General features: G+C 41.1%; 1 protein-coding gene across 2 annotated transcripts; it reads left to right on the top strand.

Moving 5' to 3' along the window:
- The first annotated feature begins 54 nt into the window (after positions 1–54).
- On the top strand, positions 55–21,321 carry adgrg1 (adhesion G protein-coupled receptor G1). Of its 2 annotated transcripts, none has more exons than XM_061068327.1 (15): positions 55–303; positions 9,107–9,175; positions 9,772–10,028; positions 10,310–10,499; positions 10,716–10,761; positions 11,164–11,251; positions 15,190–15,312; positions 15,467–15,583; positions 16,336–16,378; positions 16,492–16,598; positions 16,863–16,978; positions 17,085–17,344; positions 17,453–17,552; positions 17,691–17,965; positions 19,810–21,321. In XM_061068327.1, the coding sequence occupies exons 2-15, from the start codon at positions 9,112–9,114 to the stop codon at positions 19,935–19,937; spliced, it is 1,914 nt and encodes a 637-aa protein (XP_060924310.1). In that variant the 5' UTR covers positions 55–303; positions 9,107–9,111; the 3' UTR covers positions 19,938–21,321. The 2 variants fall into 2 exon arrangements, with proteins under 2 accessions (XP_060924310.1, XP_060924309.1); XM_061068326.1 differs by having other exon boundaries at positions 17,082–17,344.
- The last annotated feature ends 4,343 nt before the right edge of the window (positions 21,322–25,664 follow it).

Genomic DNA, 25,664 nt, shown 5'->3' with positions numbered 1-25,664 from the left:
TGACTTTACGGTAGCTCACACCTCGGTCTCGTTGACAATCGCAGCCCGGCCAGAGTCTCCGTGTGGCGGCCACAGTTCACACGTCAGCCCGGTCTCTGGTTCTCCGCGCTGCGTTCTTTTCTCCACTGAAAAAATATCTGTCACCGTGTGAGGAGCGTCTCAGAAATGAGCTGAACAATTAAAAGAGTTAGAGAAGTGAAGTCTTATCCCTGCGCAGAAACTCCCCCCGGGTCTGGTCTGGACTTGTAACTGACTGAAGAGGATCACAGCATCACAAACACTCCGACAGGGAAACTAGTGCCGGTAAGTCACCTCTACACCTTCATTTCAGATAGGAAGCTCAGACTCAAGCTGTCACATCCATTTCAACTCATCACGAATCCATCAGTCTATCTCTGTGAGTGAGCTCCTTCAAAAATGTAACACTATTTCAATCGTAAATACAAAAACATTAGAATCTATATATCTGTCTGTCTATTTTCATTCAACTGTACAGACATGTAAATGATGTGTCTGTGTGTATGTTGAATATATAAATATACGTGCTAGATATATATACTTGCATTTATTTATATACAGGACACTGAAATAAAATTCTTAACACGATTTGTTTCATAAGGGAGGAACCATATATAGTTTTTGATTTTATTTAATTAAATTTGATTTAATGTGTGCTGTAGAGAGTAAAAACTAGGTGACACTCTGCTGTTGTATTACAAATGTAGTCTCGGCTTCATATGTTTACCCATTATTTGTGTTTTATTCTGATTCCCCTTCCCTGTAGTAGTGGAAGATGTTTGTTTTGTTACTGGTTTTGATGGGCAGACATCACAGGCAGCAGCACCTCTTCCGTGCTCTTTCTAAAGCTGTGAATTGCGGTTTCCAGACTATGACTAAACACAATCAAAACACAGCACTAAGTTATCCGCTTTGAAAAAAAATCTTTATAATTAGCATTTCCTCTAGTGCAATCATTAGTGACACTGAGCAGATAAAGCAGATCGGAGAAGCGCTCGATGATTGAAACTGAGAGTAGACAAGGTTGAGTTGGTGGGAATTTTATTCTCTGTTTCTGAAGACAGGTTTGCTTGAAATGCAAATTGTGCTGGATGTGTGACTCATTGCAAAAAAGGCCATTCTCCTTTGTGCTGACCTCATTTTTCATAATGAGGAAAAGAAAGCCTCTGATGGCAAACGGAACCCCGTGACCAACACTTATAAGGCCACACTGGGGGTGATTTAGGCCTAACAATGATCTGGCTTTTGTCTGTGTGTGTGTGCATGCGTGTGTGTGTGTGTGTGCGTGTGTGCGTGTGTGCGTGTGTGTGTTGTTATTGTTTTATTGATTTATTCAAAGCCCCCAAGGAAATATCTGCTACATTCCACCTGCTCCTCCAATTTCCTCACGGAGGACATGAGGATACAGATAAAGGAACTCGTACGCACTCAGGCGGACGTGCACAGGGCATCACTATGGTGCTATCACGAAGAATGCAAGGTCCTAATACAATTGTAGCCTAGGGAGCATTCCACATGCGCCATATCCCATCTAGTCTTCCACTTCAACTTGAGACGTATCTGTGCAGAAGTCTTCGAGGCTTATTCCTGCTTTCAGTGTTTGTCGCAGCTGGTGAGACGAAAAAGAAAAGTCTAGTCATCATGATTACTTTCAATTAGATGTTGTGAGTCTCACTTTCACAGGTGTCCCCTGTAGCTGTGTGCCGTTCTCACACACAAGTCCTGAGCTGTAAATCAATGTGTCAGACAGCAGCCGGTTTTCTTGTGTTGCGACTTGTAGGAAAACAAATACAAATCTTGTCTGTAAGCAGTTTGGCAGCCGCAGTGCCAGACATTGTATTGCAGGGAAATCTACCCACATAGCGACACATTGTGCATAAGCAAAATTAAGACACACAAACAAGGTCAGTGTGTAGTTTTCAGAAGAACAAGCGAGAAGCTTTTGAGCACCGCTAATTTTTTTTCCGGCCTTAGTCTCTCTGTGGGAACTCGAAATAGCTGGAACTTCAACCCGGAAAATTCAAATACTATCTACCACGAAGCTAAACGCACTCATGGTACAATGTGAAGGCAGCTTCTCAAAGTAGTCTTTACCCTCAATACCTGGCCTTTCGTTTTGTGTTGTGTTGTGCAGGGAGAGTGAACAGTTTGTGTGGGTGTGCACGTCTCTGAGCCATCGGCTTGAACAGCCACGAACCAGCCCCTGATCTTTGACCCTTATTCACGCTCACTGTCACTTCAGCTCTGAGGCCCGACAACAAAGAGCAGCTTTTGTTCCCGGGATTACTCTTCCATGCTCATGCATTCTTTGCTCCTTCAGTCTGCAGCGTGCAGAGGAGCCGACTGAAACTGTCCCAGGACAAATTCCCAAAGTCTGTATTCAGTCTACTGTAGATGAAGGTGCAAGATAATGGTGTAGCTTTTGGTACCTGTATCTAAAATGCAGATAAAAATTGTCTGTTCTATCTGCATGGAGAATTTATTTTATGCACTTTTGTTACACATTTTAGATTGAGGTGCATGAACAGCCACAGAAAACCCGTGCTCATATGTAAGTTTGCAGAAAGTGGTTTGTCTAAGGTACTTTATTCTACTGAAAACAGGTCCTGTATATCGCAGGGTTTGAAATTGAGATCTGATCAGCAGCTTCGAACTTTAAAGCCAGATCAGTTGTTTCTCTGTAGTACATGACGTTGCAGTTTGGACGGTTGAGCCTTGGAGCGATTTATTGGCAGTCATGTTCCTTGCTTGGAGCGCTGGGAGGCTGTGCTTATACATATGTGCTCCTTGAGAAACTTATAACCAGAATGTTAAAGGCTCATTGATGCTACCTTTGCAAACCAAGAGTGAAACGTCTATTTCTTTTTTTATTACTTTATTGTAATGATTCCTTTATCGTCTCCCATTCGTCCGTTCACTTATCTACTTCTTACACCATTGTATTTTTTTTAGCATTTTATACATTTTAAGTTGAAAAAAAAACACATTTTTTTTACAGAGAGACAAAATTGATCGACCAAGAAAAAGCAATATCTAATTAGCCAAGGGTTAGCTATCTATTTATTTCAAACAATTAAACCATCACAGCTTGTCGAGTTAATTTCAAATATGGAATCCTTTTTAAAATGTGAGGAGTAACACAGTGTTGTTCATGCCTTTATATTTAATATCAGAAATCCTGCATCTGTTACAGCTTTTACATTTCTTCTTTAAACATTCCACTTTCATCTCAGGCTAAATAATTATTGATTTTACTTATTTATATTGCATCTTGTCTACCTTATTTAAATTTTACTCTTGTGAAGCACTGTGCCTTAATACTGACTTTGTCCAGAAACATGCTATACAAATAAGGCTTATTATGAAGCTTATATTTTTAAATAACTCAGACATTTCTAGGAGTTGATTCCCCTCCGTCTTTGTGTCTGTCACCTTTTTCTGGGACAGACTCGGTTTCGGCTGCGGCGCCAGAGTGCGTCAGGTCGGATTTGAAGATATGCAAAGATGATTAGTATGAGACTGAATGAGTCAGAACCCTGAGATGAGAAATTTTACTGGAAAACACAAAGCGAGAGGATGCGACATGGGCAGGGGGGGTTTCTTGGCCCCTGTCTCGTTCACACATTCATGGTTTGCTGGAGGAATGTGTTTATGCATGCGCGCAAACAAAAACAATATCAGGCCCATTGTCGGTCTATATGTGTGTAGGAGTGACGCAAGCAGTTGAGCCAAAGGTTGCAGAGTCGGGGCTCGGTGCTGAAAAATGAGAAATGCTAAGTCTGCTGTGTGTCAGCAGTGTTCTTGTCTGCGTCTCAATCTCAACCACACACACGCACACACACACACACACACACACGTGACACACACACACACACACACACACACACACATACACACACACACACACACACATCCCTTTAATGCCAGCTTTTGTCTGTGGCACACATACACATGAGAGCCGTGAAGTAATAGAAAAAGGGGAAATTCTTGTGCCTGTGTGCCATGCAGGGACAATAGAGTGGGTGTGGGTGCAGCGAGAGAGAGAGAGAGAGAGAGAGAGTTAGTTTACAAGTCCTGTTTTTTTCAGCCAGTTGAAGTGTTAAAGTGTTAGACAGGGAGAATTTAGACTTGTGAGAAAGATTAATGTCTTGCTATCATGGATAGGAGATGCCACTTTATCGGGTTCAACCCACTCATGCATTCACACCCTGAGAATTTATTCTTGGTGGTAACTCACACATCTGCAAACACTAGTGTAGAGTTGGCGCCTTCTCTCAGAGGTGTGCAGAGAATTGTACCTTCCACTGTGTGATCGTACCAGTTGTTGTCTGTGGGTGGGGTGACAATGGTTCAACGTTTGCCATGATGAAGTGGGGGCCTTTCTTCATCAGTGTATTGTCGATGGTCAGAGAGCTCCGAAAGGTTGAGTCAGGCTGACGTGAGTCACACATGAACGCTGTGTGAAAATTCACCACCAGTGTGATGCAGACAAGGCCTGTTGTAAAATGATGTGTCATCGTCTCATTCAGAACTCGACTGTTTGATCCTTGTTTGGTCTAAATTTAGTGTCAGAGAAATGTTCACATGGAGACATCCGAGAGAAAGTATGTAATTGATCTGCAGGAAACATTTATTTGAGCCCATTAGCTCAACTTGTAGCACAGGCGCCATGCAGAGGTGAGCTGGTGGGTGCCCCAGTACAGTAGTAGTGAGATGTTGTTCAAAACCACGCAGAAAAGTTGGAAAAGTTATTATTGTTTTTAATCATATCCCAGACCTTACACTGCAATTGTAATGCTTCAATGACTTTACCGAATATTAGTGCTTTGAGCCATACCTATGTTGTTATCATTTAGCAGAGGTGTGAAAAGTACTGAAATATTGTACTCAAGTAAAAGTACCTTTACTTTGATGAAATTTTACTTAAGTACAAGTAAAAGTACCTTTACTTTGATGAAATTTTACTTAAGTACAAGTAAAAGTACCCATCTAAAAATCTACTCAAGTAAAAGTAAAAAGTAGTTCATTTAAAATGTACTTTAAGTAAAAGTTACTTAGTTAATTCCAACAACTTGATGGGGGCCGCTCCTATACAGTGCAAAAAAGGACAAGGGGTCATAAATCCAATCCAAAAACAGTTATTTTTAATTAAAGGAGAATCTTTACAAATATAAGTGCAATGACATTAAACATGTCAAACATTTAACATTTAACATGTCAACACAACATTTAAGAACTTTTGGGAGGACATGTCAAGACATGAACCACATGACAGCTAAAATAAAAAGTTAAAATGCCGCTGTCCCACTGTATATTTAAACTTTTGGTTAAACTTTGGTCCACCTTTAGAGCACTAGTCTACAAACATCTTGCTGAGATGTGGCCACGGGTTTTCTTCATCTGCTTTGATCTCAACTGGCGGAAAGTTTGATGCTTCCGCTTGTTGGTCGTCCGCAATAGCATCCTTCTCTAGCTCTCGTGACATCGACTCCATCATCCACTCTATGCAGCATCTACCACCAGTGTTGTGCAAGTTCACACCTCTCATGAACTAGTTAAAAGTTCAGTTCATACAAGTAAACATGAATAGTTCACGTTCATAGTTCACCATTTAAATTCTGAAGTAGTTCATAGCTCAGTTAATTTCATAGTTTTAAGGTGGAAAGTGAGAATGAAAGACTTAACTTGTTTTTTAAAGAAAACTTTATCCATCACTACCCCTTAAACTGTACTTCATATGTATCAATTACTAAAATAAATGTTTTTTTTAATTTTGTTTTATTATTGCTAATTTTCCCTGTTTATGTATTCATACCCTGCAAACAAAAGGCACAACAAATTAAAGTTTTTATACATTTATTTTGAAATGGTTGTTTTTATTTTGAAAAGGCACTTCCTGAATAATACAGATAAGATCGCTACTGGCAGGTGTGCCTCGCGAACAACACTGTCTACCACTGCAGTGAGAATTGCCTTGCGCCTTGAACTATGTTTTTTTTTACTCAGTAACGGATGTAATTTCCAATGTAGCGAAGTACAATACTTCAGTCAAAATCTACTTAAGTAAAAGTAAAATTACCCATTTCAAAAACTACTCAAAAAATTACAAAGTAAACAAAAAAACTACTCAATTACAGTAACGTGAGTAAATGTAATTCGTTACTTTACACCTCTGTCATTTAGATATATGTAAATATAAAGCATGAGCTGATATGATGAGCTTTACTGTTCATGATCAAATTGTAGCTTTACATTCCCGACATTGTATCTCACATTATATTTTCACATATGAGAAACCTGTTCGAGGAAAAAGTTTACAGTTCACAGCTACTTCTTGGAAAACCGCTGCTCCACCTTGTTCATCTCTGCAAGATGTGGTGTGTGTGTGTGTGAATAACACCTTTATTAATTTGTTCAGTGTCACAAACCACTGCAGGGACACAATTTAGCACCTTTTCCCACAAACGCTTAATGCTGATCTTGAATGATCAAAAAAGGGAAGTGCCCAAACCGCAAAGTCATGCCGTGTGAAGAGTGTGACAGTTTCTCTATTGTGCACTTATACTGATGTAAAAAGTTATCACTGGATCTCTCTCAGTTGTACAGAATTCATATTTTAATCATTTATCAGAAATAAAATAGGTTATTGTCCATGATCAAATGGTTGTATTATAATTATATATCTTCATAAATGAGTGTAAACTCTTCATGACGCGAAGAAGCTAGATTTCTTTTAATTATCCAATTGCGCTGATCTATTTATCAAATAAGAAAGAGACTGACTAGAGGTTGAAAGGACACCGCTGTCAAAGCCTGACTTGAGTGATCTTAACAAATCAGATTAATCCTGAACTAATTCTGAGCGAGGATCAATCAGATTCACAAAGTAAACTCTGAGCTAAAAGAACTCAGTCTTTGATGCCTGTTTAAATATTGAAATATCACATGTCATTATGTGAATAAGAAATATGACTCACATAAAAGGTATGTTTTTTATTCGAAAATAAATGGTTTTGAACACCCCTGTGTTGATCCCATTTATTTCAAATGTGTGTATCTGTGGGATTTTTTGTCGTTAATGATTTAAAAAAAATTATATGATGCTTAGGTCAAACTTAAGTTTGAAATGGAAGTGCTTGAGTAACCTTAAGCCAGAGGAATTCATTTTACAGGGATTTGTGTGTTTGATTAACAGACGTCGGAGATCTAACATTTAAATGTTGCAGCGACCACTGAGCCTGCGCATGAGTTCCACAGGAACACTTTGCTGCAAGGAGTTTCCTGACACCTTGTTAAAAGATTGTAATATCAGCTAAAAGTTAGCAAGCCAGATATCTCCCCAGGAGATTCATGTTAATGTACATGACACTGAAGCAACACAGTGCTGTGGTCCCTAAATAAAATATATTATACAATTATTAAAGGTGTAAAAGAATAATTATCAGTGTTGCTTCAACATCCTCCCCTGTGTGTGTTGGTTCATCAGTGTGAGTGTGTGCGTTGCTGTGTGGTAGTCTAAAGATTCATCTGGAGTATCAGGTGTGCGCTTCATCAGACATAGTTATAAATAAGCGGCTGACCCCCCTGAGCTCTGCAGCCCCTTTCTCTCTCATTCTCTGTCTTTTCTGCTCTGTTTACATCTTTCTGCTTAGTCTGTGGTTGAACTGGTTCCTGTCTGTCTTGTGATGTTGAGGGCGACCGCGACGGCTCTGTTTCCCCTGTGAAACAGCATCTTCATCATGTGTCCACACTTTCTCGCACGGACCGTAAAGTAACTCCACACAGTCACAGATGCAGCGTTGCACTGAAAGGAGCGGTGATTCAGTTCTATGACAAAGATGTGTCATTAAAACCGTCTGAAAGGATTAGGCATCCGTGGCGAAAATATGAAAGTACAATACACGTGGTTTGGTGACACTTCTCTAATGTAACGCCCACACGATTCTCACGTACTGTAACTCATGATGTAAATTGGTGTATTTTTTGCTGGGAACTTTTGTGTTGTAATCTCTGTAATTTCCTCATTTCCCTATGCTATAGGGGGAACATGTGAACTTGTCGTTGTTCATGCGTTTGTGTGGTAGAGCTTACGGTGCCATGGGCCATTGGGCACAAGTCTCTGGCTGAAGAGTGCAGGGTCAAGGGTTGGGAGATCTGGCGGTTCCCTGTATAGATCGTCTGCAGTGGCTTCCCACCAAAATATAGGTGGTGGCTGTCATCACCACTTGACCTGGATAAAAAGACTCAGAATCAAGCAGCTGGTATGACGGGGGAGGAGGCAGGGAGGAGGGAGGCTGAAAGCTGTGAGCTGATGGGCAGTGTTTGGCCACTATTGCAGGCCCACCAACTGGAGAGCGTCGTGTTGAACTAGTGGAAACCCTCAGTGTAGGTTGGGTACCACGGCTGCACCAATATATCTAAAATCTACAGTCACCACGGTATCATAGACTGCTTGCACTGCGATAAATGCGACTCCGTGTAACCTGCGTTCATGCTCTGGATGTCATCGCGACACTCAACAACGTTATCGCACATCGCATGTTTTCCTAATATCGTGCAGCCCTATTGGGTACCACCTGATGACATCAGCTCATGACTAGGCTGTCAACAATGAATGAAAGTCAATGCAAAGCCCTAATAAGGATAGTTGTGCAAAGCTTTGTGTGTGTGTGGACCTCTCTAAAGGGAAAGAGTGTTTCCATTGATAACAGCATAGAAAGGTCCCCTGTGTGTATTTTGAGCCCGAACTCATTTGTATGCATTGATAAGAGAGCGTAGGAGCAGGGGTCTGGATAGGAACACTGTCATTTAAAAAAAGAAAAACAATTTTTATTATGTCAGACATGTTCTGGAGTTTGTTGTTGAATTTGTGTCTGCACATAGAAAGAAATACTATAAGAGATACTGTTTGCTTGTGTTGAAATGTGCTTTGTCACTGGACACAAACAGACACTGTGTTTTTTCATCGGGTTGCTGTCGTAAGGTTTCGTTTTAAGCGCACGGACAACACTCCCCGTCTGTGCAGAAAGACATTATAGCTTTGTTCCCTTTGTGCAACTGCATTTGACTCTTTGTTCTCCTGCTGCAGTTTCAATGGAGTTCCGGCTGACAGATAGTCTGAGGGTTGTGTTCATCTTGACCATGCTCCTCGCCACGGGTAAGCCAACCACTAAAACATTTTTATCTTAACTGCTATTCTTTTAGCCTCATGTTCATTCATACAGTTGTGTTTCAGTGTACTCCTCTCCAAACGCACCCGTGTCTGTGTGTGTGTATATATTCTGTTGTGATATTCAAGTAGAGACAAAAACATCATATGATTGAAACCTTACACATGTGCCATATGTTTCCTATTTGGGGTTGTGAGGTCTGGCTGTTAAATAAAGGGGGAAGAATAAGACATACCTGCCTCCAGTGCAGTATACAAAGAGCTGTGTGAGGGTCAGTACCCTGAGGTGAGATGGGGTATACAGTTTCCATTGAGACTCAATCAGATATTGAGCTTGTGAAATGGTGTTAAGATATAATTCAAAACCATAGTGGTTGTAAAATGCTCTTGTAAACCTGTGTAAAAGCTCTACAGATAGAAAAGCACAAAGCTGAAATGTACTGTATGTGTGATCAACAGAGGGAGGTTGCTCCACAGTGATTGACCCCCCCTGTCTCTGGTCTTGCACTGATTACTGACAGTTGGCACAATGGAGATCACAAGCAGGAAAAACAAACATCAAGCCTCCTTTTGTCTCCTTTCAGGCTCAAGTGAAAACGACCAGAGCTTGATGTTTTGCGGCACCTGGCATCATGGCAAACAGTCGCTGGACGTGAGCTTCAACCTCTCTCCAGGATGCAAGGGGCTCTCCATCTCAGCCAATAAGAGCTCTCTGTCTGTCAACGGGCAGATCACAGCCAAGTGTCGCACATCTGATGTGATTCACCTCAAACAATTGGGACCTGAGGAAAGTGAAGTCTGTCTGTACTGGGAACCATTGCTGGACCAGTTGAAGCTGCAGGTAAATCAGGGGGATATATTTGCACACAGTGGCTCCAAAATTATATTACATATTATAGGAAAAGTGAATATAACACAGGTCATGTTTCCCCCATCATCTGGCTCAATAACATGGATGTTATAGACAAAACGAGTCTAAAAGTTCTGCCTTTTAAGGCAGAAAGAAATAAAAAGAAAATAACATCAAGAGTATTTTTTCTTGCCAACCTGCAGTGACAGTAATTTAATTATTTGTTTATAGTAAGGGGTTTTGTGTCTGTTTTTCTTATTTGTGCTGCACAGATCAGAGGAGAAAACCACACTCTGTGCAGGCCAACCAGCCTGCAGGGCTCCTGCTGCACAGATCTGTCTCCGGCGGGCCCCAATGAGCCCGAGGCCGACTACGGCATCGGCAATGGAAGAATCAGAACAGACACCATGAGCGACAAAACGTTCATCGCCTTCAAGTTCACTGGGAGCTCCATCAGCTGCAGTAAGGAAGATATTCTGTATGGTTCTCTGCTCTGAAAAGACAGTTTTCCACACTTTTAAGATAATCTTTTGTTCAGTCAAATGTTTATACGGCTACCCAGATTATATTAGTATAAATAGTCCAAAGATGATGCAAATGAACTGCAGTATGTGATTTTTGTTTAGGTTTCACAGTTTCCAGTAAAAATTGCAATTTTGTGTATCTTTCTTTTTGCAGAAGACTTATGTAATCAAGCGAGAGGCGGATCCACCCAAGTCAACATGTAATTTCCTGTTTTTTAATCAAATGAATGAATGACAGCTTGACAGGGTGTGTTTGTCATCATCCTTCCTTCTATGGCTTTGTGTTAATTGCAGAGGTCAATGTTGTGAAACTTTAAGAACAGTAATCTACCACGTAAACCTGGGGGGGGGGGGGGGGGCTACAAAGATAAACGTCTTTCTTCAAATGACCACCTGACCACCAACCAGTTCCTCATGATTGTGTGTGTGTGTGTGTGTGTGTGTGTGTGTGTGTGTGTGTGTGTGTGTGTGTGTGTGTGTGTGTGTGTGTGTGTGTGTGTGTGTGTGTGTGTGTGTGTGTGTGTGTGTGTGTGTGTGTGTGTGTGTGTGTGTGTGTGTGTGTCTGTGTGTGTCTCTGTGTGTGTCTCTGTGTGTATGTCCAGGTTTGATGAAAATGCTGGAGATCCCTGTGCTTCCAGCTTTGAGGTGGAGATGAACGATGATTTCAGAGGCTACAACGTCACATCTCCCGTAAGACAAACACACCAACAGAGCGGAAGCATGACTCACTGTTACAGTCTAAACTCTAGAGGGAAGTTAAACTTAAAGCAATAATCCTAAACCACCGTTTAGCTTTCAACATTCTCAGCCTGTATTTGGCATTCAGTCTAGAGTTCATTGGTTTCTAATAAAGACATAAGTCTTTACACCAAGGTCACTTAATACCAACTTTTTGGTTTCATATCCTAATATAGCTAAGTTCTGTAGTTTTTAATCAGATATTACAAAATGACTTACTAGCTTACTCAATATGTGATCAGTGAGTAATTATGACAGAAGAACTATGTGCAGGGATCTGTTCAGTGCTACAGTGTGGCTCACTTTCAACTATTCGACTTTGTAGCATAAATGACTGAGAAGATGACTCAGGCTGTGGACACACAGACAGTAATGGTTAGTGGGATCACTTTGTTGTTGGTTTAGCTGCTGTTAGAATGCAAATGTCTTAGGAAGGGAACGGTTGATATTATACTGACGAAGATGTCAAGAGAGCTTTTGGTGGTACAGGGCCGACACTGGTGTCAATGTGCTGTAAACAAAAACATGATTTCCACAGCAGAATTGATACCTTTCCTCCTGCCTCCTGCATGCTTTAACCCCACGCCACCTCTCACCTGAACACTGTCTCCTGCTGCATTCATTATATCATGTCTCATCTCAACTTCAATGACATATGGAAAAACCTACCTCTGACCTGACAATATCCTTCCCCTGTATTTTTCTTTATGCAGTTTTTATTTGTGTTAAGGGAATTATGGGACTAGCTGCTTTAATACCTCTTTATTCTCCAACTCCAACATGTCCCTGACATATTCTTGATGACTCTGCCGCCACGAAGGGTGACAGGAGATGAGTGACGAGTGGAAGGCAGGGAACTGGAGTGTTCAAAGTAAACAATGGTAGAAGGGAAGCATCAGCTACTGTTCCTGCTTCCAAACTGTCAAAACTGACTTTGATGAGCGAGTGACTGCAGGCGTATATGGGGAAGGGCTAGTTTGCACTCGTCTCAGCCCTGTGCGGGCTACACTGCAGTCGTGGTTTTTATATGCTAATTTGAGAATGCAGCTCTATTGTGTGGTACCAACAGTATAGTCCACACGTGCCACATTAGCAGTGACTGTGACCACACTGGTTTTGTCTTGATTTCATTTTGACCTCATATTTAAAACATAACAAAGAACATTTCCTCCGAGGCACAAAGAGAAGATAAAATACATCTGTGTGAGAAAATAACTGAACACTTTTATCAGGTTTCAACTGTAGGTCTCAGCATTACACACAACCGTGCTCTCACAAAGTGTTGCATAGGCAGTGGTTCATAAAAGTGATAATGTCTTGATAATCCCACTTGAGGGAGTAGGCGTCTTTTCCACTGAGGCAGTTTTCTTCTGTTTGGATCGGTGGCTTAGCAGCGTTTGAAACAAGACATTACGTTTTCATTCAAATGGAGGCCGGTGGTGATTTAGTTCACAAAAATAGGTGAGAGCTTGACCACATGAAAGTGCCTGGTAGCTCCGTTTTACTCACAAGTAGAGGATGTTTGTTTACAGCTGATGTTTATTTTCCTCCAAACTACCTTAAAATAGAGCTATGTGCCCAGCAATCTACACACCGTCTTCTAATTAGGGCAACGGGGCTGTGATGCACACTCAGGAGCAGAGCAGCACGGTGGTACAATGTCCTGTCAACGCTTTAACTCAATTATTTTGTTGCTATTGTTCCTGCATCCTGAGTTTGACTGGATAATTGCAGGGTTTTTTCAATTGCTAAAAAGCATCGATCAATATTGCAGCCACTGTTTCCAAACTCGTACAGTCTGCATAACCAACGCAAGTCAAATTAGAAACAGTCAATTTGCCAAATAGCAAAAGTGATAACAACAGTTAAAGCCTCAGTGATCAATATAGTACATAAGTATTAATTTAAAGGTTCAGTGTTTAAGATTTAGGGGAAATGGATATATTGGTAGAAATTTTATATAAAATAATCCTAGTGATATTTTCATATCATTACAAGTGTGTAATCGTATCAATTGTACAAATTGTTGTTTTCTTTACCCTAGAATGGTCTCTTTATATTTAAATACTTTATATTTACATCAGGAGCAGGTCCTCTCTATGGAGACTGCCATGTTTTTTTACAGTTGTCCAGCCTGGGCAACCTAAACACCTTTTGAGTTTTTATGAAAACTGAAGCTATCACAGGTTCTCTTTCATGTTTGGAGGGGGAGGGTGAGGGGAGAGGTATTCAGCTGCTACATGCAACTTCACCACTAAATGTTACTAAATTCTCCACACTGAACCTTCAAAACCAAGGAATCAACTAAAACATTAGCTGAGTGTAAAATAAGATTAGATAAAAAACCCAAGGATAAAAATGAGTTGAGCATTAGATTGTTCAGTCTGTTGTTAGATAGGAGATATCAGGGGTAAAATACCAATAAGGCCCTCATAGATAAATACAGCAGTGTGTTTCTCCCCTAGCAGAGAGAGGCACATTCACCCTTTTTCAATAACTCTTATGAGTATTGAACTTGTCACCAGCAATACATGTTCATACATGTCTCAAAATGTGATCATTCAACCGAACACTAGAACACACAATTTTGTCTCAGAAAGCAGAAGCTGTAAAAAATAACACACTTTAAAAACACCAGCAACAGGGAGCATCACATAAATCAAGAACTTCAATCTTCGAAGTTTGATGGTTTTTCCACATAAATCTGTTTTTTATGATAGAATAAGAACACCTGTTTACTTTGTTAAATGTACTTAAGTATTTTGTAAAACAAAATATTCAGAAATTAGTTCAACCTTTTTTATGTTGTTTCATATCCTTGGAAAAAAATGAATTTCTCAAATGCCAGGGCTTCCATAATAGTGTCAGGATTTAATATCTGCAGGAACCAAATGCAGGTGACAGACTTAGCAGCAAAGAACAAAATGTAATTAAATATACCGACTTAGTCACAGGAAGGCAGGTAGACAAACTGAAATCCCAAACAAAAAAAACAACGAACAAAAGGCTGAGGATAGTGAAAAACTGAACCAGTAGCAGCGCAGAACAGAACTGGAAACACAATCGAGCTGAGGGGAACACAGGACAAAGGACAGGACAGAGACAGGAGTTAAAGAAGTTAAGAAGTAAATAACTTTAAAATAAAACAGAATACAAAGAACTCAGTGAGCAAACAAATAACCAAGCACAGCACACAAACTTTGAAAGTGTCCATAAAGTAATTATGTCTCCTCTATATGCATCATGGAAAGTACCTTGTGAAATGTGTAATCCATCCCGGTCACTCTTCTGTCTCCACCAACCATGTTTCTAAACTAGATAATTCTGAAGCCATACCCACTTGTCTGTTTGGTAATGAAATCAAAACACCAGGGTTGGATTTCAGCTGCCGGTACAACCTGCTGTGTTTGGAATTATTATTGTTTTGTTTTATTGTAAATTCTATAAAATGTGAATCTATACATTTTCTATACATCTCATTGTGGTCTCTACAGAGATGCATGAAAGTTGCCATCAATCTGTTTTGACTATGTTCTCAACAGTTTTGAAAAACCCTTTAAGAATGTGAAACATGTGCTTGTGAATGTGTAGTGTTTTGCAGTTGGCGGATTATGAATGAAAACAGCTCATGGCTTTTGGAGAATGTGGTTGTAAAATGCATTTTGTGTGAAAGTTTGTCTGTGTCAGTGATGTGTGACAACTTCACATTAGATCTATTCATGTTTTCAATCCCCAAAAAAGAAAGAATTGATGGTCAATGATTTGTCAGTTAGTGGCTGATAGTTCCCATGTTTATCATTCGTGTATTGTCTTGAAGATGAATCTACCCAAACCCTGTTGAGCCGTCTTTGACTGTCCAGTGTCCACTCTACCTATATTCTGTTCTTCAGGTCACTAAAGGTGTATTTCAAGAGCCCACCGCCACTGTCCATCTCCCCTCTGCTCTCAAACAAGCTGCGAAGATGACGACCAAAGTAGTCTGCACGTTCTTCAGAAACAACACAGAATTCCAGGTGAGGCTCTGTTTGTCCTCAGTCAACATGAGCAGCTGAGCCTCACACACCTGCCTGTCTGCCTAGTCTCTGGTTCAAAGGCTCCGACTTTGAAACAAATGAGTGTGTGAAGGTGTGTTAAGTTTGCGTGTGTGTGTGTGTGTGTGTCTTTCAGGTGGGTCAAAAGAAGGTCAGGATTCTCAGTGAGGTTGTGGAAATTACCGTGGAGAACGAAATCATCATTGATCTGGCTGAGCCAATCAGGATTGACTTTTACCATGATGCCATACCTGTAAGTCTTTGTGCTTTAGAACGTGTCAGTAGAATCAGTATCCACATTTTCTATTGTCTGGATGGTGGAGTAATCAATGCCAAGCTCTTTGAATTGGAAAATGTTGGGTTTACGTCAGGAAAAGTGTTTCTTAGTCCGTGTCTGGCTCAGGTATGAACAACAGCACTGGAGATTCTTGAGCTTAGAGCGTCCCCGTGAAACTGAGACACAGCTGAGGACAAATGACTGTCACTTTGATGTTTGTGCAGTAACAAACATAACTTCTCAAATGTGGGTTAGCTGCAGATGGTGTTTCAGTTCCGTGACGTTTGCCTACAGAGAACACACAGAAACCACTAAGTTTTTTCTCTTGACTCACACTCACGCTCACATTTCAGATATTTACAGTACCATATGTTTCAGTCACTACTAAATCCAAAACTGTAGTAATAACTTTATTAATGTGATTAAAAATAAAATTACAATAATATGAATGAAATAATATTAATATAAACACACAATAGTGCTTTACAAGACCAAAAAAGAGAATAGAGGCAAAATAACACAAAATGTTTTAAAGTTGTTGAAGATCAAACATCATTAAGGCGCAAATATACAAAAAGTGCTATTGATGATAAAATAAAATAGCGTTCTAAAATGATTAGAATAGTCTGTCAGATGGGAGCTGGGAGAGAGACTTTGTGTCAATAAAAGGTTTTACAATGTCTTTTCAAAGGAAACGATTACAGCTCATCTCTTTGTCTTTATTTCAGAAAATGCATTCAAGGAAATGTGTTTCATGGGACACCAGGAAAGGTAGGAAGCCTTTAGAACACTTATAGTTTCATTCATGTTACATGTTTCCTAGTGTGTTTACTGCCAAACCCATTGATGAGAATGAGATTTAACCCGTCACTGTCTGTGTGCAGACCCACTGCAGGTCAGGTGGCTGGAGGATGGGTGTATAACACAGCAGAGAGGAGAACAGAACACAGAGTGTCTGTGCAACCACCTGACCTACTTCTCCGTACTTGTGGTGAGAGACGTCGCACATATGCCCACATTTTTCTTGTTCAAGAATCAAACCAACTAATTAATAAGATGCAGAAACAACAAATCGATATTTCGAACAATATTAACATAACTCAGAAGTCACATGAACATCTCTAGATGATTTTACACGCAGACGCTATCATCAGAGTAATGTGAAGAAACACACACATGATACATAGAAATGTATACACTCCATGTTTTTGTGTATGAAGAGCTTGTTCCTATTTGCTGTGTGTGCACATGACAGCAACTGGAGCCTCGACCAGTGCGCCATCTCCTGGCCCTGACTGTAATTACATCTCTGGGCTGTGCCGTGTCTGTGATCAGCTGCGTGGCTCTCATCACTTTTCTCTGCAGGAAGAGGTAACACTATAATGACGAAGGTATCAAATATAATAGGAAAGTAATGCAATTTTCAAATAATTGATTAACTTCTCTCTCTCTCTCTCTCCATCCTCCCTTATAGCAGACGATCAAAGGAGCAGTCCATACCCATCCACCTGGGCTTAGCCGTGTCCCTCGTCGCCCTCAACCTGCTCTTCTTCTTTACTGGGGTCCTGGCCAATGTGGGCGGGGAGGGTCTGTGCACCTGGGTGGGGGCGGGCCTCCACTATAGCCTGCTCAGCGCCTTCATGTGGATGGGTATAGAAGTGTTCCACACATTCTGGTTGGTGTACATGGTTTTCACCCCTTCCCCAAAGCCCTACATATGGAACCTGGTCGGCTTCGGTGAGTGTCTGTAAAAAAATCTTTAAGGGGATACTTTACTTTAAAAAGTTGGGCGTTGACATTAACGTGTGCCCCTTTCAAATTCGACCTTTCAAATTTCCTTTCCAGTTCTCCCTGCTGTTCCTATTGTCATCCTGGCTGCAGTAGGTGACATTTATGGACTGAGAGAGGTGGTGCCAACCGAGGACGTCTCCAACCCTTATCGGATGTAAGCAAGATTAAACATTGTTATGCCAGGATAGTGAAAAGATCCAAAATACGGCTGCAGGGGATGATGAGATGTCTTTATTGGAAAAAGAACTGAAGCAATTTTCTTCCACTTTCTGGGATTATTTGTTTTCTACAGGTGCTGGATGAAAGATAACGACAAGGCGTTGCTGGCTCACTATTTCACCACCATGACGATCCTGGTCATCCTGGTGTTGTCGGGCATCGTGATGCTCTGCTTCGTCTACAGGAAGATCCGTCCCAGGGCTGAGTGGAGGCAGAACCGCGTGGCTTTTCTCAGTATCTGGGGCCTCAGCTGCCTCTTCGGAACATCTTGGGGTCTGACCTTCCTGGACTTTGGTCACCTCTCTGACTTGGTTCTTTTCCTCTCCTGCATCCTCAACTCCTTTCAAGGTCAGGCTTCAGTCAGTCCAGATTGCACTTTGGCTTTATATTATGTTGTTAACCTCTTTTAAGGAAAAAGTGGCTGCACAGTGTGGCTGTAAACTTATATCAACTTGTTTGCTACTCTGTAGCTTTACCATCAGAGCAGAGCAGAGACTCTGGGTGTTTGGATTGTTGGCTCAGACATTGGTGTCTGTGTATCGGTGAGTCAGATGTCCATTGTATCAGTGTGGGAATGAGACAATGACCATGTGGTTAATCATGACCTTCAGTCACTGTTGCCTATCAGAAGAAAAGCAGTTTCCTCTCACGTGCAGAACACTTGTTTTGGATTCAGGTCCATGTGGGAACTTGTTAACCCTGTTGTTGCTGCGCATGTTCAAGTAGTTAACATGTGACACAAATATTTAAAGCTACATTAATTAAAAAACGTTTTGGAGCAGAACTGAGTAAGGGAAGCTTCGTGAAGGTAATCTCACTGAAACTTCTTTGTAATGATAATGGTCTCCGACAGAAACCCGCATTAGCCAATGAAAGCAGGCTGACAAACGCACACAGACAGGGAAGAAGATCCGTTGCTTTTTCATACATCCAGCAAAAAACACTACAGCTTACATTACAGGTTGCAAATGTAGTTGTTTTTCAGTTGGCAAGATTAACAACATGCCTGTGTGAAGTTTGACGAGCTAAATCAGGCTTCATTTGTAAGACGTTGTTATCTAGGCTTGATATCTGATTGGTATGCTAACAATTACAGTTTAAACTTAATTTCCAATGATGCTGACTGGCCATTTTCACAAGAAAGGCACTCTGTGTATGTTGTGTTTTTTACATATTCATTCATGTAAGAGCAGGATTTTACTGTTGTTTTGTATGGAAACATCTTAATTTGTAAAGTAACTAGCAACTATAGTGAGATAGAAAATAATAGTGGATTAAAAAGTACAATATTTGCCTCTGAGATCTAATGGAGTAGATGTATAAAGAAACAGGAAAGTGCAACACTCGAAAAATGTAGTCCCTCAAATTACAGTAATTGTGTTAACTGTAATTGTACTTAGATGCATTCCATCCTTGTTTACCCCACACCAGTACAAATAAACAATAATAACAATAAAATGTTAATTCATTGGCCTACATGATTTCGATTTCAGCTTTTCTAGTCTCATAGTCTATATATAATCTCTGATATGAGGGACAGATGTTCATTCACCTGTTTAACAACGGAGTGAGAGAACCGAAAGTTATAGTTTCCCCACCTTTTTTTAACCACACAGCCCTGGACCCAAACCATTACCTGTACAGTTATATCCAGAACCGGACGGACCCATGAACCTTAAGCTGACCCATCACCCGTGATTAAATACACATGCTACATACACAGGCACTCACATCAAATTAGTTATTGTCCTCGTCCTTAGGTTTTGGTCCCTGAGTTGTTTTCTTGGAAAAGTGTCACTGAAATTTTGCAGTACTTGAGCTCCTGTCGCTTTCAATGTGTTTCCTCACCTTTGAGTTCCGTTGCTTGCTGCTATGTGAGGCTAATAGTTTATGGCACTTTTACAAGCAGCAAAGCCACTGAGAATGTATTCACCACTGGCTATCCTATTTTGAGGAACAGGCTAGTTCACCATCAATAGTGACAGTTATTTGAGCAGAAGTAAAGTGGTCAAAGGATATTTCACTTCAACAAAATACATCATATAAGCTGATTTAGATGTTAAAAATACTGCACAATCATTTTTATTTAATTTATCCAGAAAGAAAACAAGTTCTCACCGGCTGCCCGCCTGCGTTTGATTCATGAATTTGTGAGCAAATGAATAATTCTTGGTTGTGGTCTGATCTCCCAGGCTTCCTTCTGATGCTGCGGTTCTACATGCTGGAGTGGATGAGGAAACAGGCTGGAGGCTCTGCTCTGGGCAGCAACAGCACCGGATCGACGAGGCAACACATGCTCAAGGCCCCGGAGAAGAGTTGAAGGGACTGAAAAGGGTGTAACACGGTCCAGCGGTCAAGCTTCTTGTGTAGAATTAAAGTGTTCCAATTAATGTAAATGATAAAATGGAGGATGTGACACCACAGGCTGAGACACTGTAAATTCAAAGTTTGTTCAGTTGTGGTAACTGCTGGGAAATCCGCTGAAGAGTGAATTACAATGTGGCCCCAATAAGAACTCTTTGGAATCAAACAACACAGGATGGTTAACATAAGCACAATGAGCTAAATTCACAGAACACACCTCGTTGGATTTTAAAACTTGCCTTAACTCGGATTTCAGAGGTGATGATAGTGGTTCAGCAGTTCTGTCAAAAGAGACCAGTACCTTTAGTTCTTGAGGGAGTAAGATTCCTTAGTTGTTTGATAGAATGAACATTCAGCTAAATTTGTTCAGATGTATTTGGCAAATAATAATTTTAGTTTAAAGCTACTCTGGGAATCAAGCTGCACTTGCATGAGCCTCAGCTAATGCAGGAATCAGGCTTTTATTAGCCTGTGACCCAGAAATAATGACGTCTTCCAGCTGCTAACACTGTAGCATACTGTAGACCAGAAGCATGGTCACTGGTCACATATTGACGGAAATGTATGGATATTAGCTAAATATCATTTTAACATTGCTGGAAGCATTTTGCTCTGTCAGGTGTGGTACACTCCACATCTGACTGTCAAATCAGGATAAAGAAATACTTGATTCTTCTTCTCTGGAGAAGAAATGACACCCTCACTCAGGAACTCATTATTCAGGCCTGGAGCCTGTGTTTGTACATTACCTAGACTGGCTCTAGGCATAAAAGAAAATTACTTTATTTCTGATTTTCAGTTTTAACCTGGAGATAAAGTTAAGCTTTATATCCAGACAGGGAACCTTGGTGGAAGGGACATTGATTTCATGTTAGTTACTGTGCTGTGATTTCCATTACCGTATATTAGTTGTAAAGAAATGACTATAGTTAATTTTTGAAGCTCTTCTTGTACCTTCGATAAGCTTTGATTTAGAATTTTGTACTGTGTACGCTTTTGTTTCATAGCTGAGTCTTTTAAAGTAGCACTTTAGATTTTGTATAGTTCTAATATAATTGAAGACATTTCTTAAACAATATGTGTGTGTGCCTTGTAAAATAATAGCTGAATGTTTTATATTAAATAGACTCCATCTTTTCTCTTTACTGTATGCAAACATTGAGTCAAAATTATTTGCTTAAAATATTATTATTTTCAGGTCTAAACCTGAAAAATGGACCAAATGCATTGCAACTGAGTAATAGTTAAAGTATGTATATTTTTGTTTCTTTTTGTTTGAGAGTTTATAGATACTGTGATGTTTGCACTGTTTTGTTCTCTAAAGGGAATTTATACGCCACATGGATCATTGTGTATATTTGTGTTATTGTGGATCTACGTTGTATAATAGATTATTAATTAAAAAAGTCTGTTGGTTAAAGAGTTACAGTGTACAATGCCTGTGTTTGTGTGAGAGTGTGTGTGTGTGTGTGTGTGTGTGTGTGTGTGTGTATGTGAGAGTGGGTGTGCAGCATTGCACAGTAAGCACATTCAAGGCCTGCTTTCTTCCTGCTCTGTCGTCTCTCCTTATCTGTGCCTGCGTGTTTCCTCCCTGGAGGTTTGACGTTTGTTTTTCTCTCCTCACAAACTTGTTGCCTGTTCAACCATTGAAACTCTCAACGTCTCTGCAACGTGTGCCAACTTTTTCTCCTCAAGAATCAGTGCCGCCTAGGAACAGGTTGGCTCGGGTCCTTCAGAAAAATGGTCTATATTTTGTCTCCTACTTAATTTGTATCTATTGTGCCACCCAGTGCAGGCATGCAAGGTCAAAGTGAGATAAAGGCGACCTGGAACCAGGGCCGGAGATGTGGAGCTTTATGTCACTACAGTCTACATCATTGCTGCTGATGTATTTCTGAATCTGCAGGTGGCAGTCCCTGATCTGGTTGTATTAGCTTGTTGGTGATAAATCCAGTCGTTATTGTCTCCTCCTCAATGTGTAGTTGCGTGTGGCTTTATCATTATGACAAAGACTTTTACTGCAATGTACATGTTGGCCTAAGGTGGAAGACTTGCTCTGTGTCTGCTATGCAATCAACTGTATGGCTGTGAATGTCTCCTGTACTTCATGACCTCGGTGCAGCACATTGCTGTGTCACCCTCCCTGCAGAACTTCAGTGTGTCACGTCTTTGTGTAACCGGAGGAGACAAGCATTGTGAGCATTGTGATTCATTAGGAATTGTCGGACCGTGAATATCTTTGGAGGCCATCTCTGACAGAAAGAACCAGATAACAAAATCCTCCAGTCAATTGTTTACAAATTGAGCCTCTACACAAATTAAACAATAGAAATATGTTTGCATAGTACTACACACTGTAAGATAACAAGTAAACCTACAAACACAAGAGAGGCTTAAATATGGAACATTGTACAAACAAAAAGTCACGTTCGTCTCAGCCATAGAGTACAACAAAAAGTTATTTCTCAAACAGTCCACATATCGATTATGGCGACCTAAACACATAATTTGTGTAATTATATACTATAAATGTGTATTGGACTCTGTTACACATATCACTTATGACTGCCTATGACACATGTGTGCGTGTGTGTGAGCGCACTTGAACAAGTATCTTTGTGAGCACCGTTTTGAGCGTAGACCTGATGGAGTGAGGAGTAAGGGGGTAGAGAATGCATTATGCCAATGAGTGTCCTCATTAAGATAGAAGTATGTGTGTGCGTGCGTGTGTGTGTTAAACCATCTTTGACACTTCTGTACCAACAATGTCACATACTGTCCAGGGGCCTGCCCTCTCTGCACCATCGGCTCCTAACAGGACCCCTCTAATTACAAGTCTGCTCTTTGACACCGTCAGTATCAGGTTAACAGACTGAAGGGCCTAATTATATTGATACATTGGAGGCATATGGATGAAGTGCTTACTGTTCTTTTTATGATACCAAAACTTTTGAGCTTTTCTTGCTTTTCTTTTTCTTCTATAGTCATTCTTAAACATTCAACATATACTTCCTACCTACACACACACACACACACACACACACACACACACACACACACACACACGCACACACACACACACACACACACACACACACACACACACACGCACACACACACACACACACACGCTTATAAGCCTCCTCAGACAGCGATGCCTTCATTGACCCTCGTTGCTGTATGTGCTGGGGTCTCAATGTCTGACCAAATGTATTTTCAATGAGTGAGGAACTCATCTGTTCCGAAAATAATCCACACACACACACACGCGGTTGCATGTCCCACCCGTAGACTGTATATAGTAAGGTCACGCCACGCTCCTATAGGCGCAGCAGCGTCACATGACGTGTGTTCCGAACATTATCAGCAGCAGCAGCAGATGATGGAGCATCTGTCTGCGGACCGTGTGTGGATGTGAACCCTCGCTCTCCCGGGAGGAGGACGGACACGGACCCAGCAGCTCAGGTAAGACAACACTCAGAGACAGAATGAAACCCACCGCAAAATGTGTTTTGCCCCCCGAGGAGGAGCTGCTCTCTGCCGCAGCGGGACCACGTCTCCGTGTGTCCCGATAATGTAGACAAAGACCGGGAAGTCCCGTCCGTCCGCACCGGCTGAGGCGAGCTGAAACCCCGCAGAGAGCCGAGGCAGAGCCGGCGGTGAGGAGGCGGTGATGGCCCGTGTGTGTTTATACTGAGGTGGACATGTTATTTGTCCGGAGCCCTGGGGCTGGTCCGACTGGATCAAAACAAAGAAGAAGCTGGGACCTGTCCTCAGCCGGTCAGCTGGAACGTCTCCTAACATGTGTTATAACCGCTGTAACAACATTGATCTCGATTTGGTCTGATAACAGCACATCTGGATTTGTGCTCTTTGTTATTGCTGTGGATCGAGCCGCTCCCTTGATCCCCCCCAACCGGTTATTCTCCACTTAAAACTTTGTTTTTGTCATCCATCAGAAATTAGACTTGACATGTACACTATAATATTTGGAGACAAAGAAAGAGAAATGCAACTTTTTTCCACTACGGCATAATTGAGACTTTATTTTGAAAGTGATAAGCGGAAGTGACACAACGCCGGCTCCTGGAAGCAATACAGTGCCTTTCTTCGTCGTGACAGTCTATATTATTAGGGCCCGAGCACGGACAGGCACTGACAGACGTGAGGCCCTACTGAAATTGTAAGGATTATTATTATTATTCAGGCAAATGAATTGGCTTTTTGAGGGCTTTAATATGGTTAAATCATTACCAACATTTGCAGAAAGATAGAAAGTGGTGAAAATGTACAATGGGCGTGGCAAAATGGTTCAACGGCGCCCCGAGACCCCCGGAACATGTTCACATTGACCGATCTTCACAAAAATCGATACACAGGTGTATCATGACCAGACAAACAAAAAAGTCTTTAGGTGAAATGGGAAAAACGCAACAGAGGGCCTGCTATTTTGCATTTAGTGGCCATTTTGGCCATATTCCACATTTTTACTTTGAGGTACTTGTACTGGGGCTTTCATCAGATCAACTTCAAATTGAGATGATTGTCATCACAACAAGATGGAGAAACAAACCAACTCATAGATCGATTTTTCATCACACGGTGTGACCGTGGCTTGGCATCAAAGTTTAAAAACACGCCATTAAAACACGATATTCTGTATCGCGGACATACATGGACCATGAATCCTTTGATGCAGTGACAGTGTCAGTGGTCAAAGATCAAAGGAATCTTTATGTCTTGTTATCGATGAATCTGCTGATTAGTTTCGACATTAATCGATTTGTTGTTTGGTCTGTACATTTTAAGAAAATAGTCAAAGAAAGCTCCAAAGTTATTCCATGAAAACAAAACAAGATAAACAGCGTATTTGCTTGAAAGGTAAATGTTGATTGAGTTCCTGGCAATCGGTTAATTGAGTAAAAGTTAAGATAAATGATTGTCTTCAAGCCGATCTCAGACCATCACTGCACAGTAGTGGACCTCTTCTCAACATTAGTCAATGATTTACTCTACATTACACTCTGCTTCCCTTTGTCACTTGTGGTTATTTTTGGCCACTTGTAGGTCGGCATTAGAAAAACCTCAGAGAGAGAGAGAAAGTTGGTGGTCAAAAATCAAGGCCAAAGTAAAATCAGGGATATCAGCGCAATGGTATTAAACACTTGTTAGACATCCACGCTTGGCTGCTCCTGTGTTCCAGCACTGGAAGTGAGACATGGTTTACTGAGATGTGTAGTGTTTCACAGGTTATACAGGCTAAAGCACACACGTTTACACAAGTGCACATGCACACACACACACACACACAAACACACACACACACACACACACACTCACACTCTAGGCAAACAGCCGCAGTACAGGGCGTTTCCTCTGTCTTTATACGCGTTTTAGTTGACTAATGAGATTCAAATTCAAACAGCAGTGAGATTGTCTGAGTTATTGATTGGTCTGTTGTCATCAGATAATTCACCTGCTGGTGAGTTACGCACATAAGGAAGAGATGCTGATTGGTCGAACTGAGATGTGCAAGTTGACCCAGCACACGATGTCAAGTGGCCCCTTAGTCCAGTTTGTACTCATGTTGTTAACGTATAAATTAGACATTCCACACCTGCATTCCACACACAGCCCTTCCTCTGCTCGTATGTCACCTCTCCGGCCTGCAGATAGTTCGCAC

Source organism: Limanda limanda, chromosome 3 (genome assembly GCF_963576545.1).
Source record: "Limanda limanda chromosome 3, fLimLim1.1, whole genome shotgun sequence".
NCBI classification, from domain to species: Eukaryota; Metazoa; Chordata; class Actinopteri; order Pleuronectiformes; family Pleuronectidae; genus Limanda; species Limanda limanda.
The sequence above is the reverse complement of the archived record's forward strand: the minus strand, read 5'-3'. Positions and strand labels throughout refer to the sequence as shown.

What these genes read in the sequence shown, in the direction of transcription:
- adgrg1 (XM_061068326.1), top strand. Translation starts at nt 9,112, where the DNA reads ATGGAGTTCCGGCTGACAGATAGTCTGAGGGTTGTGTTCATCTTGACC. An exon ending in TGGACCAGTTGAAGCTGCAG is followed by an intron (nt 10,029 to 10,309) that starts GTAAATCAGGGG and finishes TGTGCTGCACAG; the next exon opens with ATCAGAGGAGAAAACCACAC. An exon ending in TTTACCATGATGCCATACCT is followed by an intron (nt 15,584 to 16,335) that starts GTAAGTCTTTGT and finishes TCTTTATTTCAG; the next exon opens with AAAATGCATTCAAGGAAATG.